At 40.6% G+C, this 17,458-nt stretch overlaps 1 protein-coding gene across 1 annotated transcript in view; it reads left to right on the top strand.

The window, feature by feature from the left end:
• The first annotated feature begins 556 nt into the window (after positions 1 to 556).
• MAOA (monoamine oxidase A) overlaps positions 557 to 17,458 on the top strand; it is a 75,917-nt gene continuing 59,015 nt past the window's right edge. Inside the window, exon 1 of the mRNA XM_020878857.2 lies at positions 557 to 1,304. Coding sequence (XP_020734516.2) covers positions 737 to 1,304 — 568 coding nt within the window. The 5' untranslated portion in view covers positions 557 to 736. The remainder of the gene's footprint in view (positions 1,305 to 17,458) is intronic.

The following is a 17,458-nucleotide window of genomic DNA, read 5'->3' on the forward strand; positions in this document are numbered from 1 at the left end:
CTTCAGCAGCGGCCGCCGCGGCGGGAATGGGCGCGAGTTACAACGCTCGCCGGGAGTCGGAAACCTCCCGGCCCAGGTTCTGGAGGCCGCCAACATCGCGGGCGTAGCCTCGTCCTCCTCGTCCTGGAACACCAGTTCAGAGTGGTTGACCTCCCACCAGCATTCCAGCTGCCTGTCGAACACGTCCACTGCAGCGGACGCCAGATACACCCGAGGCTGCAGCGCGCCCTCCCAACTCATCCCGGGTTTTGGCTTAAGAACTGACACAGGTCTCAGGGTTGGCATCCGGGGCTTTGGCGCCCGCGGCCTGAACGACAGGGTCAGTATGTCTGCCCTCCGCCCGACCACCACAGACGAGGCCGCCTCGACCTCTAACCTGGGCCCCAGCAACCCCCGGGTATCCGTACAAGGATCTGTCCCGCCCTCAAGGTCTCCCCGATTGCCCCTACAGAACACCTTGCACTCAGCACCGGGCTCCACCCAGATATCAATAGGAGAAACTCCTAGACCCACTAACACCTTCAGAGGGTCGGTGCAGGGATCCATCTCTCCCGTGACGCCCGCCTTTATCAAAATATCGGCACCAGCACCTCCACCACCCAGTAACACTCCCCGAGTGTCACTACTTGGATTAACCTCGCCCTCAGTATCCGGTTCCACCTTGGGTTCGGTGCAAGGACCACCTACACCCAATAACAACCCCCTACTATCAGGACAAGAGTCCAACCGTGTCTCCATGCCCGACTCCCAGCAGTTAGCTGCAAAAAGATCTGCACCGCTCTCAGCCTCGTCCCGAGAGTCGGTACAAGGGTCTGCCCCGCCCTTGGTGGTCAGCTTTCCTGAGAGTTTGGTGCGAGGATCTATCGCGATTTCGGACTCCTCCCGAGTGTCGATTCGAGGGTCCCCCCCGCCCTCAGATCTTAGCACCCCTCAGAGTTCGATACCAGGACCTCTTACTCCCGTGAACTCTCAAGTGTCCACACAAGAGTCCGCTCAGCTCTCAGAGCAAAGTTACCCCCAAAGATTAGTGGAAGGATCGGCTCCACCCCCGGATTCCCCCGGGATACCAGTACCAGGGGTCGCTCCGCCCTTGGAGCCCGGCTCCGCCCAGGAATCGGTGGAGGAATCGGCTCCGCCTTCGGGCTCCCCCCGAGACTCGGTAGAAAAGTCCGCTCCGCCCTCGGCCAGACCCACTCCTGTACCCACGCCCCGGGAGAGCCGCAACCAGAGCATGGAGAGTCTGCAGAAGACGAGTGACGCGGGCCAGATGTTCGACGTAGTCGTGATAGGAGGCGGCATTTCAGGTCAGTCTGGACCGTAGCACTAGCCTGAGGGACCCTGGCCGGCCCAGTGTGGGGGACTTGCCGTCTGAAAGTGGCGTTTGGGGGCGGAGGTGGGTGGGGGGGGCTGGGTCTCCCTTGTGCATGCGAGACGGCTACAGATGCCGGGCCCCCGATCCTGCGAGGAGGGAATGGGATTGAGCCGGTGGTGTGACCTGGGGGAGGCAGGCACAATAATTTTTACTACTACTACGAAATACTAATATTTAATTAGCTCTTGCCGTGCAGTTGCATTTAGCATTTTACGTGGATTTTCTCAGTCCTCAGCGGTCCTGTGAGGTGGGTACTCTATTCGTCCCTATTTTACAAAACCTAGAAACGGAGGTAACTCTGAGAAGTCACGTCACCCAGCTGGGAAAGTGACAATGGTTTTCTCTCACGTGAGACCCTTACTCCTAATTCCGGCGGTGGTTGTTCTGCCTTGCTGATTTCACGCCCTTTGCCCCAAACAGAACATCAGTTTATGGATTTTTGTAGTATATCAAAGTAGTAATAGTGTTGTTCCAGTCCTGCTAGTCTCCAAGTGCTTTTCCTTAGAAAATCTGGTAACTGGAGAGGAAGGAGGAAGAATCTTTTAGGAAAAGGTTTCTTTCTTTTAAAAAAAAAAAAAAAGGTGGGGGCAGGGGGAGAGACATGGGCTCTTAGTTTTAATCTACTCCACCCCCCCCCTTTTTTAGAACTCACAGAAAGTGTAGGGCATTTATTGCTCAAAGGGAATCCCTCTGTGAAGCAGGGGCTGTGGGCAGGTAAGGGAATACCCTGTTTGTGTCTTTCTCCACCGCCTGAATCTTGCCCTGTTATGAGGCAGCTGGCAAGCCTGTGTTCCTCTAGTCCCGGTTTGGGTTTGTAGCTGACCAACTGAGTGGTGTTGGAAGTTTCCTCGGATCTTCCTGGAAACCTCATCATGACTGAAACATTAAATTGTCACTTATGATGTCATATTTGGTAAAATGTTTGAAATTTAAGAATTGTGTTTCACATCTAGATAGAGTCCCACACTAGTTTGTCCACGACCTGGGAGGATGTTAATCATTTCTGAAATATACCTGCAGGATCTAATTTAGGAGGGAGAAATGAGGTGGGAGGGAGTAAGTGGGGTGCCTCCAAGTAGCCATTTTTATGTATAATCCTTTGAGGAGACTCTGAACATGCTTACAGATGAATTTTGCTTGGAGATAGCTTTTGACTTGGCCTGTTTCGGGTAACATTTTTAACCACCAGGGAAGAAACTGACTTGAGCTATTGCTCTGACAACTCCAGTCAGGGCCAGCAAAAACACATGTATGTCAGAGCATTAGGAAAGCAGATCTTGGTTGAGAGTATGAAAAAGTATTTCTCTTGTTCCCCTTCATTCATTTATTAGCTTCTTTATTCATTCAGCAAACACTTGTTGAGTGCCTGCAATGAAGTGGACTGGTGTTTCTAAAAGCCTGATTCTTGTATGCAAGCCTCCTAGATAAGCAATGTGATTGTTCATCACTGGATAATAAAGATGATGATAATGTGTTGTGTAAATTGACTAGGAGTTTCGTCTCCGTTCCCCATCTCCATATCATTCATATTTCACAGTTTAGGGTTCTTACTGTGATTTTATGTCTGTCTTCTTCTTCTTCTAGTATCCCTTAGGGAGCATTTTGTCTTTTACTTTTTCTCTGCCTGATGACTGGCTCTTCTCCCTTTCCACACTTTACTCGAAGTAGTTGGTCATGAACAGAATTGGATTTACCATGTAGCTGATGTAAGGTTCTATAGCCTTAAAACTGCAGGTCCCTTCTGGTTCTCATCCTAAAAAAAAATAACCAGTTTCATACTGAATCTTGTATTTGTAATTTTGTATTCTTTTTTTTTCTTGAAGAGGCAACCAAATCATGTAAGCTTTAGGCTTCTCAAAATCTGGATCTTTCCATGGTCACTAAGAATTATTACTTTGTTCATTTCTACATGCGGGAAGAAGAGAGTATTTCTTGCACGGTAGTTCACACTCCTATTCCAGAACCCAACTTCCACTTCATCAGTGACAGTGGAAAAGGCACTGGGATTCCTTTAATATCATCTCTTATCAGTCAGATTTGATTTTAACACCAAAATTGACCAAAAACATTGCTTTCTGGCTGTGGTGTCTTGCCAGATGCTTCACAACTAAAATGAAAGTAGATGTAAGTCTAGCTCAGGATAAACCCTGCACATAGATGGGGTGTTTCCCAAGCAGGTGAGAGAGGTTACTTTGCAATGGTTCTTGAGCTCTGAAACACATCATCTTTGTGTGTTCTTAGGAGTATCCCATGAGTTACTTAATAGTCCCCATATCAGTTTTAAATGCTTTTGGATATTTCTTAAAACTCTTGTCAGAACTGGCACATTTTAATGCGCCACATATATACATACTTATAATATATGGCCAATACTTTGCATCTGCTGTGTTATTCCTGTTATATAACAAAATAGCTCCACAAAGCATACAAATCCTAAATTCCTCAAAAGCAATCCATGTGCACGGAATTATCTTTCATTTTTTGTAACTATCTCTGCACAAAGAACAGCAACATCTTAAGGTATCTCCCTTTTGTCATTAAAAATCATAGAACAGAGCATGTCTTACAACCACAAGATCCCATTTTCCTCCCACTCACCAGTTAAATTTTATGTATTTAATTGAGAAGAGCAACCCTTCCTACTCATTTGTAAGTAGTGTTATGGTATCTTAAATATGCTCTGACCCTTCATCCATCATCTGTCATCCATCACCAAGTCCTTTCTGGAACTTCTTTCATGCTTTTTGTAACATCATCAGATCCTGAATTTTTATCCTACACTGATTGCTCCTTTTCTAGTCCTTTCATTGGGCCCATATTCTTGCAACCTTCTGGTTTTGAAATGGCCTCAAGGTTCAGTTATTCATCACTTTGGGGCTCATATGCACTCTCCCCCTCTCTTTTTCATTCTAGGACCTCACCTTTCACTTTATCTACACAAAGCTCTTAAGTCTCTAGTTTGAATCTTTTGCTTTGTCCCAACTCCTGTCCCATAGCTTATCTGCTCTTGGATATTTATATTTCAGAGTTGACTGTCTTATTCTTACTTCATGTTCAACGTGTTCCAAAGCCTCCTTGTCGTCCAACCCAGCTTCTCTTACTCACTTCCTCAACTCTGTTCTTGGCACCACTATCCTTTCCATCATTTGGGGCATTCCTTCTGTTTTATCTTCTGTGGCCAGTCAACAGATCCTTCTAACTCCTCCTTGGAGCTCTTTCATCTCTTGTATGTCCGCCATTCCCAGGAAGGACCCTTAACCCCTTTGACTAACCAGGTAACCATCTTCCTAATGACCACCCTTTGGGGTCTCCCTTCATGTCCATCCCAGACTTGATTTTTTTTTAAATACTTCTTTCATCAGCTTGTTCTGTTCAAGACATTCAGTGGTCTATTGCCAGCCTCTCAAGCTCCCCTCCCCACCCCACACAAGTATCTAGTCCCACCTTGTTGGACAAGTAGCATTCCCATCATCCCTAACATGGCTTTAGTCACACTGCTGTCTTGTCTTTAATGCTACACCATGTTTATTTTGTTCCTCTGGTCCTTCCCTGTTTTTGTTTTTCTTAACACAGAAGTGCTTCTCTGCTTCTCTCTGAACATTTGCATCCTATCCATTCTTCAATACCCGCTTAAAGCCCTTTTGCTTGATCCTTTTGCCTCTCCTTGACTTTTCTCTCTTGTGGAGCTTGTAATCTATATCTGACCATTTGAACTTATTTTATGTCCTATGTCTTGATGTTATTTTAAGGATAGCAGTTGAGTCACTGACTTTACATGCTAGTTCTTACTCACGAACCAATGCAGATAAAGCAAATGACAGAAACCCAGTGGTGTAAGATTTTAAAATCTGCCCCTGGGGATTTCTGAATTAGCTCTCTTTAGGAAGAGAGAATAAAAGGGAAAGAGAGGGGAAAAAAAATCCCACCTCCAGGGGACAGTGAATACTTCAGAGTCTTTGGGCCAAAGGAGTTTTTGAAAGACAGTCTAGTCCAGTCCCCTAAGATTTTAATCATCTCCGCAGCATCTCCTGGCTATAGCTTTGAACAAACACATCTAGGGAAAGAGAATGCTATACCCCTGAAAGCAGCTCATTATGAGCAGGGGTGGCTCTGGGGCCTGGAAACTCGTTCAAGCATTTTGGGAGCTGCTACCATATGCCTACCAGATCACGGAGCTAGAGGTAGATAAAGAGGCGTAACAAGTGTCCCAGCTTACACAGTGCCCCACCCTCTTGTGAACAGTAACCAAGTGAGAAAATAATTGACATTCATACAATGAGAGAAATATTAATATTATGAATCTGAACAAAATGCCAGGACCTTGAGAGATAAGTAGGATTTTTAACAGGTAGAGATAAGAGGATAGAAAAAAGACATATCAGAGAGTCCAAAGGAGTACAGATACAGAGTCAGGAAGCCCTAAGCCACATATGAGCATTGTTTAATTTAAACCTATGACACGAGTTCCAGGCAAGGAAAACAGTTGCCTGCTGTGCCTCTAGTGATGTGATCCTGGTAGTCACTGAGGTCACCCTGGTGTGTCACATCTGCCCCCATGGTTAGCCAGGACACAGTGAAAGCACTTTCATCATAACACTGGATAGTCCTGGGTGATTAAAGTCTTTCCATGTTTTTTTTTTTTTAGATTAAATTTCAAGTGTCTTGTAGAGAGAGGTATTTCTAAATAGTGACTAAGCAACAGAACCTCCCTGTACCTCCACAAGCTGAGCTCCACTAAAAGACTTGAGAGCACTAGCCACTCAGAACGTTGTGCTGTGTAAGAGCAGCAAGGATGAAATCTTTCTTATCAGTGGAGACAGAAAAGTCATTTCGCAAGAAGACTGACTAATGTTCTGAATCCTGTCAGCGAGTCCACAACATACCACAGTTTCCCTTTTTGTTGAACTACACCACCATGAAGAATCATTTCTGCTAGCAGTGTTTTAGGCATTTTAACCCAGAACTTGGCAGCACATACTGTATGGTTTTGTAGTGATTAAGAATAGCTTACAATACACTTAGTTTCCATGCCTTGGTTATTTAGATACTTTGTGATTCACTGCAACTTAAGCATTCATTTTCTGCCTCTCAGGACCATTTCTTTGCCCCTATTTTTTTTCTCTAAGCTTGGATTCTTTAACTTTATTAACTTTTGATGGTGAACAAAGAATACAAGAATTAAATTTATTTGGTTCTGATTTTTTGATGTCTTCATGGTTGAATGAGCTTTGGGGTTTATCTGACATTTAATGGGCAGTTTTAGCATTTGGCCAATACTAATTTATATGAATCTATACATAATTCTTGGCTATTTAGTAATAGATTTAAGGACTTCCCTGGTAAGACTGCGCTTCCACTGCAGGGGGCATGGGTTTAATCCCTGGTTGGGGAACTAAAATCCCACATGCTGTGGCATTGCCAAAAAGGAAAAACAAACAAACAAAAAAGCCAAACAAACATAAAACAATAGATCTAAGTATAATATAATTATAGAAGTATAGTATAACTATAGTATAATTGGATCACATGAGACCAATAGTTGAGAAAAGGGAATGTGGAAGTCTGTTATTGGCAAGTATTGGGTCATGCAGCCTTTGTGCAGGTGTGACACACACATATTTTACATATGATAAATCTGGCCAGTATTTAAATGCAGGTATACCCCCCAAAACTGAGGTAATAATGCAGTTTCATATCACACACAGGGGTTTGCAAGAGTGTAGACATCCAATCAGCACTGGTTTGAAAATGACACTTGCATGTATGAAGTGAAGTGAAGTTGCTTTAGTTGTGTCTGACTCTGCAACCCCATAGACTGTAGCCTGCCAGGCTCCTCTGTCCATGGGATTTTCCAGGCAAGGTACTGGAGTAGGTTGCCATTTCCTTCTCCAGAGGATCTTCCTGACCCAGGGTTCGAACCTGGTTATCCTGCATTGCAGGCAGACTCTTTACTGTCTGAGCCACCAGGGAATTCCTTGCATGTATGAGGTAGATGGATTTCATAATGATAGTTACTTTTCATTTTAAATTCAAGTGTTTAGAACTGCATAAAATGAATCAAAAGAAGTCAAGTTACATTTTAAATGTAGCTGTTTGAGACAAGTTGATTGTTAGGACTACTTTATCCTTTTATTTGAAAAATGTTTTGCAGTTTTACCAGCAATTTGTGTTTTCCTTTGGATGATCTGTTTTTTATTCTGTTGTCATCTAGCCTTATGAATTAAGGCAGCTTAACATCTTTGAATCACAGCTTTGTCATTTGTAAAATTAGAGGTTGGATTAAGTTATGCATGATCTATCTTCCAGTATCTTTTTCAATATAGTTGGTTCAAGGGTCTGTCTTCAGCTTTCTCTTTTGGACCTGTTCTTCAAAGATTTTTCTTTTTTTCTTCCATGTTGTATTTTGTAAATTATTTTCATCATTCTTCATACTGATATCCTACTCTAACTTAAATTAGTATTTGGGTCTTTCTTCCAGATACTCATTCACACTGTCCATCACCAACTCCCAAAGCCTGCTCGAACTCATGTCCATGGAGTCAGTGACGCCATCCAACCATCTTATCCTCTAACACCCAATTCTCCTCTTTCCTTCAATCTTTACCAGCATCAGCCTCTTTTCCAATGAGTCAGTTCTTTGCATCAGGTGACCAGAGTATTGGAGCTTCAGCTTCAGCATCAGTCCTTCCAATGAATATTCAGGACTGATTTCTTTTAGGATAGACTTGTTGGATCTCCTTACAGTCCAAGGGACTCACAAGAGTCTTCTCCAACACCACAGTTCAAAAGCATCAATTCTTTGGTGCACAGCTTTCTTTATAGTCCAATTCTCACATCCATACATGACTACTGGAAATCATAGCTTTGACTAGACAGACCTTTGTTGGCAAAGTAATGTTTCTGCTTTTTAATATGCTGCCTAGGTTGGTCATAGCTTTTCTTCCAAGGAGCAAGCATCTTTTAATTTCATGGCTGCAGTCACCATCTACAGAGATTTTGGAGCCCAAGAAAATAAAGTCTGTCACTGTGTCCAGTGTTTCCGCATCTATTTGCCATGAAGTGATGGGACCAGATGCCATGATCTTACTTTTCTGAATGTTGAGCTTTAAGCCAACTTTTTCACTCTCCTCTTTCACTTTTATTAAGAGGCTCTTTAGTTCTTCTTCACTTTCTGCCATAAGGGTGGTGTCATCTGCATATCTGAGATTATTGATATTTCTCCAGGCAATCTTGATTCCAGCTTGTGGTTCATCCAGATACAACAGTGAACTTGCCTATTTTGAAAAGAAAGAACTTGGGGAGAGAACATTGGTGAAGAAAATGGAAGGCTGTGGTGGTCAATGTGATTTTTAACTACTAATATTGGCATTTACAGATTTTATATATTGAATTGAAACCATCAGTGTTAAATGTACATTTCAATTTAATATACATTTGTAATAACAAATAAGGTCATTGGTCATTGAAGGCATCTGACAGAATTCAGACCCAAATGGAAGAGTTAAGTTATGTTAGTCCATTTATCTATCCAGTGACCGTGTGAAGCATAGGCCCCCTCTATGTAGCAGGGGTTACAACTATGAACCTGAAGTGCTCTTGATATTTGAGGCTAGTTCAGTGGTGACACAAAAAGGAGAAGGAAATGACAAACATGAAAGTGTTTCATGGTGGGAATAATGCTTGACAGAAGTGCTGTGGATCTTGGATGAATTCTGAAATGTAACAAGAATGACCTTTCAAATGACTCTTTTTTCAGATTAAATTAATTAACTGTTATCTGTGGCCTAAGTTAAAAACATTTTTCTTGCATGTCTGCATATATTCTTCACTCATTTATTTATTCAATAAATGTTGATTGAATGCTCAATATGTGCTTTGAACAAAATTTATGGTTTTAGCTTTTTTCCGTCTTTGGGAACATTGCTTCTAAAACTTCAGTATGAAACTGATGTTTGACTGTACGTTTTTCCTTGTAGTATTCGATCCAAGAGTCCAAAAGTGCCATTATGTAAGAATCCTTTGGTCAGAGAACACGTCACTGAATAATAGAAAATTAATAAAATATTTAATATGTGATATACACTATACACATTCATAGGTGGTGATGAATGTCAAAGTTGAAGAAAAATCCCACTTTACAAATAAACAGGAAGAACCAGGAGAGCCAGCAGAACATAAACGATAGCTACACTAAAGCTTTGCTTCAACCCTTAGCTTGTGCTCTAGGCATTGTTCACTTGGGACCCTGCTTAGGTGAGTTTATTATTAAATATTTGCCAATATTTTAAGAAGTGAAACCAGATTTCCCAAAGTGTATTTTTTAGATGTAATTTTTTTTTTAGGCAAAAGGTGGAGCCATGCTAAGTTAAAGGAGTCTCTTCACTGCAGGACTTATCAGAGCCTTTAGTATGCCAGCATGCATCGTAACATTTCCCAGAAGGGAAAACAGCATATGTCCCAACTTCCATGACCATTGATACTTTACTCCAGAGCATCTTGAAGACTAGTATTCCATGAAACATTTTGGAAATTGCTGCCTAACCACAGTGCATACGAGTATGTAGAATCTGAGTACAGCAGTGTGGAGTGCCCATGAGTGTATTTTCAGTTTCAGTGAAAGAATGGGGCAAATGAGTTAAAGGGTAATTGCATTCCCTAAGTTGGGTGAGATCCATTTATCTAACGTGAAGATGAATGCTAAACAATAATCAAATAAATTAGGACTGTCTAGACAACCAGTCTGTCGAATTCAGGGCAAATTAAAGTTAATTGCTAGTTTTTATCTATTTATCATTTGAGACAGTTCTGTCTTTTTAGCTTATCAAAGGGATTAGAAGATTTGGCATTTTCAAAAGCAGATAATTATTTCTCTGAAAGGAAGCACAAAATGCAGGTAGATATAGATAGATAGATAGGTAGATAGATAACAAGAATGGTTTTATCATGTGTATGTATGTAGAAAATGTACTAGTAGTATTAAGAATCTCCTAACTTACTTAGGCATAAAGGTTTAAATGACCAGGCACTCTATCCTTGTCAGTCTTTCTTAGTTGCTTGAGATAAATATAATCTAAGTAGCTTTGGAAGCTTGACTGCTGCCCTCATCCAGGTGAGCATGGTTTTGTTTTTTTGATAAGTAGTTCCTCTGTTCATTGCAACAAGCATTTGAGCACCTGCAACTCAGCAGGCTCGATTCCAGGGATGCAAAGGTGTATAACACATATTAGACACTAGTCAAGAGGCAGATCTCTGGGTGGGAGGTTATGTTGCCTTGGACAAGGGCAAAAGGCCACAGTGATTTGGACAAGAGTGGCCATGACTACAGTGGTGGGGAGCAAAAGATGTGTAGAGAGTGCCAGGTGGTGATGTGTGCTAAGAAGAAAAATACAGCAGGGTAACAGATTGTGAGAGATGATTATATCGCTTGTGCATATTGAAAGTGGGGTCACTGAACATTTTTCATGAGGAATATGCTACATTTCAAGGTTTATTCTAATCATTTGTTGTAGAAGGAAAATCAATAATTGAACTGGAAAGGGTAGCACAAGTCAAATGGACAAAATTCGTCTTTTCCTAATGTGAATGTACTTGAAGAAGTAAGGTAAAAGAAAGGGCCCTTGGCGAGGAGGTAGAGAAGGCAGGTATGAAGCTAGGTTCCACAGTTACAGATTTATAGCCCAGAAAGCAAAGGGCCATTTCCTCAAAGTCTTCGTTGCTGATATTAATTCCTTCTCCAGGTGTGCTGTGTGGCTTAAATCATTTCCTATCCCATTTCTATGGGGAGGAGCCATCTCAGGATATCAGAAGCACTGCTGAATCTGTGGAAGCACGGTTTCCATGGGCAGCGGCTGTAAGAAGCTGGAGCTTGGTTTGAGGTTGCTATGGCAACACCGATGCTGGCTGCATACATCATCTCACCCAGGCTTTCCTGATCTAATAACCAGGATTAACAACTGCCTGAACTCTCATATGAGGTGTGCTTTTAGCAGACTTGAGTTTTTTTTTAAGCCTCTCTAATAAATCCATTAACCTATTTTATTTTGGTTTCTCTAAAACCCAAATGTTTGAAGAGAAAGAAACCAGAAAAGAAATTATATTGTTTTAAGCTCATCATCCTTATTTAAAATACTTAATTGCAAAGTGATTAAAGATTCTCTTCTGCGGTTTTCCCTTTTTTGGGTTTTTGCATTTTGAAACTGATCAGATCCTTATATACATAATAGGGCTTTAACAAACTGTGCATTTAGCTTCTCCACAGAAGACCACTGTGACAGAAAACCTACTACTGTCACAGAAAACCACTGGACATTTGGGAGTTTGGGGCTCTATTCCTCCTAGTGAACTTGGTTTGCAAAGATTTGGGAGAGGAAGAGCTCTTGGTGCAGGTGCAGAAATATTTTACCAGTGCCCCCCTTAGATCTCTTTCTTCAGACATGCCCATGGGAGGTTCACAGGCTAGATACTATGACACTTACGAGTCTAGGATACCAATGACTCTCATACACTTGCAAGTTTAATAGATTGCCTCTGCAAGACTTGTTTTTCCTTCCCATCTCTGACATGAGTCCAGGAGTCTATAGGTCTAACAGCATGTGTTGGAGCCAGCTTCTACTGTCTTGAAAGGACTGAGACTGATTGAACATATGTCTTCCCAGTTTCACGTTCAGTGATATCACACTGGTAGCTTGTAATCACACTGATGAACCAAATCAGCCATGATGAGAGTGTATATATATCATGGAGATACAAATGTTGCAAATCGAGTGTCCTCTCCATGGCCTGAGGCCAGGGATGGTTGTTAACCATTTACTAGCCTACCACTATTAAAACCCTTTCCCCTATCTTGAAGGTGGGGAGGGATGCCAGGAGGGGTGGGTGGGAAGCTGGCTTCTATTTATTGCCCTAGATTCCATGTGGCCATTAAATGATAGAAAATGAATGACAGGAAGAGCTATCATGCACAATACTCTTAGCTTTGGCTAATCTGTATATCTCTGGAACAAAATGAAATAGGTTTATATGACATTTTCTCTTTCTATAACAAATATGAAAATAAAAAATTTGATTTTAATATTTATTTTTAGTAACTACATTGTATTTGATAACTTACCTTCAGACTTAAAAATCTTTTCTAACATTTTTATCCCATTTATCAAAAAAAAACCAACTTCTATTTATTGATTTTGAGATATATGTCAAAAGCCCTTAAACTAATCTGTGGAGTTGACATTTGAGAGACGATTTTTCCCCATAGGTGGTTATTGAATTTTGTAGTGATGAGGGGAGGGTAGAATGCATAATGATTACACAGAATAAGGAGAAAGAAAAGAATTAAGAAATATAACTGAATACTTATACCTTGAAGCAGGTATTATTTTAGTGGTTTTTTTTTTCCCATTCAAATCAACAGACACTAGTTGATATATTAGATAAAGCTCTTTTGGACCACAACTGTTTGCCTGTGCTTTATTTATGACATAACTGAGTTATTTATTCAAAATTAGCTATTGTTCAAAAGTAAATTTTCTAATGGCATCTTGACTGTATTTTCATATTCTGTATTTTCTAGCTTTAAATTATCATGGAAGTTCTTTATCAGAGTCTTCTTCACAATAAATATGCAAGCTGAAACATTTCACTCCCCACCCCCAATTTATTCAGCATCTTAGAAAGTGTATTTTTTTAAATGACTTAAATCTTTCCCTTTAAAATTCCAAGGCCTTGTTTTGCCTGAATTTTTACTTTCATTTTGGGTTTGAAGGATTCGTTAACAAAAGAAACCACTTGTTACACACAAATAAAGAATGTCAATGTGTGACAAAAACCACTACAATATTTTAAAGTAATTAGCCTCCAACTAATAAAAATAAATGGAAAAAAAATAAAAAAGATTTAAACATTTTAAAACAAAAAAAAGAATTTCAATTTTTAATAGAAGTTTATTTAACTTAATTTCAATATGCAGTCATTTAAAGGAAAGGTATAGAAAAAATAGAGAGAAATAACAGTGTATACATCACCAAATTGGGCTGAAACCTGCCTCTAGACTTGAACAGCACTGGGAAGCTCCAAGTAACAGCAATCTGGAGTCCCAGTTGGGTAAAGGGTCTCTGCTGGTGCCTCCATCCCACTGGCGAGACTTTAGATTGCGGCTTTGGGGGTCCTGCTTATAACCCTAGGCCACAAACTGGTATTATCATCAGTTTGCATGCAAAAATGCAGCTCTGTGGTTTTTTTTTTAACTTTTACAATGCTGTTTGTTTCATCTTGTGAGTCATAAGATTCCTTAAATCCTGGGGGCCTGGCTAGGTTCCCAGGGGCTTAAGGAATTCTAAGACCTACTCTTTCTTATCTATAAAGTGCCACTTGACTTGCTGATAACAATTGGTGTGCTTATAGGCAGACATGTAGTCCAAGAAGGATCAGAAGTTGGTCAGAGGCCTGCTCCCCTACTTCTGAAGCCTGAACAAGACTGCTTCCATTTTAATTTCCCTAACAGATCTTTTGAAAACCATTTTTTCTGGAATCCCTTTGAAAGGTTTTAAACATGTTACTTATTTCTCAAACTAAGAGCTCAAACGTTTTTGGCCCTTGCTGAGATAGGGCCAATCATTTTCCTGTAATGTAGAAACCTTCCCCCCACCCCCAAGCTTTTAAATTTTGTTTATATCCTTAAATGCCAAAGTGCAAAATGACCTTTGTTACTGGTGTGCTCATTTGTCCTGGCTCAGCTAGCCCTGCTTCCTCCACCTCCTTTAGCCTCTGGAGTAGTGTTCATTTACTACTGTCACTGGACCCCACTCATCAAGCTTGTTTAGAATTACACATTAGATTCTACTTTATTGAGGCTCCAGCTTTATAAGTTAGTGTGTAAGAAATAAAATTTTTCACTTTTTAGGAGACTTTGTTGTGGACATATCAGGCACTTGGTTTCCTTATCGGGAATATGGGGGTAATAAAACTATTCTGAAGAAAGACAGAGGCAACAGGGAAGGCACCTGAAATTGCTCTGTAGGATGTGAAGCACTAAACCAACTGTCAGGCTGCCTCTGGGGGCATGATTGCTACAGGTCCCAACAGCTGCTGGAATTCAGAGCCACCTCTGCTTCTCCTTAGGCAGCATGCAGAGGGCAAGTTCCTCTTCCCTTTGAAGAGGAGCTAATCAAGTAATTCTAGCAAACCCAAGGGTGTTTTAATCAATCTAATTGGCTTATGGTTAGATTGATTAAGGGGAACTGGGAAGAAGTTAAACTTTTTGCATCTGAGTTTCTCTGCTTTTCAATATAGAACAGTGCTTTGAGCCTAAAAAATGTTCATATCTTTTGACCTAGTAATCTCCCTTACGAGGACGTAATCCTACAGAAATAAACATAACAAAGATTTATGCGTAAATATGTTTTTCATCACACCTTCATCCTTTTTCTTTTCTTATGATGGTCAGCAGAAGAGGCCTTTGGCTCTTTCCCAGAAAACACATTGCACCAAAGTTTGCAGACATTGGCTCACATTTATTTAAACTGTCACGGGATACCTTTTTTGTGAGCAGATTCCAAATATTTGTTGCATACCTAAATCTTGGATGGATGTCAGTAATGCAAGGGTACACTGTACTTGAAGGAGTCAAAGGTGCATACAAACATTAGCAGAGAACAGCACTGGATATTATGGTTTAACCTTCCTCCATTTTAGATCTTATAGACCCAAACTCATTCTTGATTCTGGGTATGTATACTTTATACAATTCTCTGTATCAACAAAATACCATGTCAGTTTGGGTCCTCTGAGAGCAGACATCAAAACAGAACTAGCCATGCTTAGAAGTTTATTATAGGAAAAGCTGGTGAAGGATAAAGGGGGAGAGAGAGCAGGAGCAGGCAAGTTGTTTTTAAAAGAATGAAAGAAACCAGGTACTCCTGTATAATTTCCTACAGTCTAGATTTTGTTGATTGCATCCCAGTAATATTATTTAACATGTTCTTCTGGCCCCAAGTGTCATATCTAGAGGCTAGATCACGTTAGAATTTAGTTTAGTTGCTCTTTCCCTTTCTCCCCTTCCTTCCTTCCTTCCTTTCTTCCTAATTACTTCATACATGGTGGTATGCACTTCCTTTAAGAGACTGGTAGTGTCTGGTTATCTCTCTCGTGTGTGTGTCATGTTATCATCTGTTGACAATCATTGCATTATATCTATTAATTCCTTAAAGGTTGCAAAATGCTGATATTCTAATTATTTCTGTCTTCACTTGTTAACTAGTATACTTTTATACAGTGAAATCTCCCTTTGTTAGCTACCTGGTTACTTTGAGGTTCAGTGCAAATAGGGAAGATAGGATGAATGCCAAATTCTCTTTATTTTTAATAAGTTAACTCCTTAGTGTTTTCCAAAGGTGACCAGTGAGAGTTTTTATTTATTTATTATTATTATGAGTGAATTTAAGCCATTCCAGCTGGGGGTTGTTGTTGTTATTTTGGCCATGTTGCACAGCTTGCTAGGATCTCAGTTACCCAACAAGGGATTAAACCTGGGGCACTGCAGTGAAAGCCCAGAGTCCTAACCACCAGGCCACCAGGGAACTCCCTGCAGTTGTTTTTATTTGATACTCAAACTGTTCCATCTTTGGCCAGTGGGAACTCTTACAGATAGATTTCTGAGCTGTTCTATCACAATCCTAGTGGTCTCTGTTAGCCTCCTTGCTCTCTGTTATGATTTGATGTTCCAGACCCATCTTGTACATTTCTTGCCCCAGATTTCTACTTAGTCTCATTGTTCTTACATCTGAATTTCCTTATTTCTAGGCCCCAAATCCTGGATCACAGTGATAGCAGCCTGATTACTCATTTGCTTTGTTTCACATTACATACGTAATGGCCTCAAAATAACAATTCTAAACCTAGCACCCACAAAATGATTACTGATTAAAATGTTTGCAATTCTTTTCTGTTTTTAGGATATATACCACTAGAAATGAACTATCACGTTACTGGGCTTTAAAAATCACTAAGAACAGTTCCTCTTCTTAACCACTTGTACACATATTTAGGTATCATTTTACTAATCTTATCTCTGGTGTCATTCTTATTTCTCTTTCACCCTGATATTCTGACATTTTTTTTCTCCTTGAGTATATTTATCTATGTAGTCTGCTTCATGTTTTTTTTTTATAATAGAGGAGAATAAAGATAACTAGGTATAAGAGAAGTTGGAGTACAAAAAAGGTAGATATAAAAATGTGTATACATGCCCTTTTTCCCTTACTCTGTGAGCTGAGAGGTCTTAAAAACATGATTCTCTAGTATCAATGGGCATGCTTAGAGCCCAGATCTTGGTTTCTGAAACTGTTCTCTAATAAAAGGAACCAGTGCTCACTGGAGAAATAGCTGATTGTAGGGCTGGGCAGAGAAAGACAAGCCTGGTACATCTTGTAATACCAGAAAGTAACGAAGTCCTTAAATACATACATACACACAAAATGCTAAGTGGTCAAAGCTGAAACAATTTGAGCAACAAAAGAAGTAACATAATGTTGGATTATAACCAAAAGTATAAAACAACTGTCTATGAATCCATAAGGATTTAAGTAAATGGTTAAATAAATAAATAAGTGGGGTAGAAGAGACAAATCTCCTGTGCAGATGAATTTCAAATAATTTATGTCAGTACTCCACCCTCAGAGAAGGGCATGGCAACCCACTCCAGTATTCTTGCCTGGAGAATCCCCATGGACAGAAGAGCCTGACGGGCTACAGTCCATGAGATCACAAAGAGTCGGACACGGATGAGCAACTAAGCACTCCACCCTTGAGGAAGTAGGACATAACTCTCTACTTCTAAAATGCAGACTTTACATAGACTTCCTTCCAAAGAGTATAGCATGGAAGGGGAGAAAAAGAATAGCTTTACAGTGGAGAAACCTGGCCAAACACTACCTCAGCCTCGGTGATCAAGATTAACGTCAGTGATAAGTCATGTTCATAGCATGCACCATTGATATAATGTTAATCTACAACATTTGCTTCTACTTTTCTGGTATTAACTACACTGTTTTTGTTGTTGTTGTTGTTGTTGTTGTTGTTTCTTTCATTTTG

The sequence above is a fragment of the Odocoileus virginianus genome, chromosome X, assembly GCF_023699985.2.
Source record: "Odocoileus virginianus isolate 20LAN1187 ecotype Illinois chromosome X, Ovbor_1.2, whole genome shotgun sequence".
In the NCBI taxonomy this organism is placed as follows: Eukaryota; Metazoa; Chordata; class Mammalia; order Artiodactyla; family Cervidae; genus Odocoileus; species Odocoileus virginianus.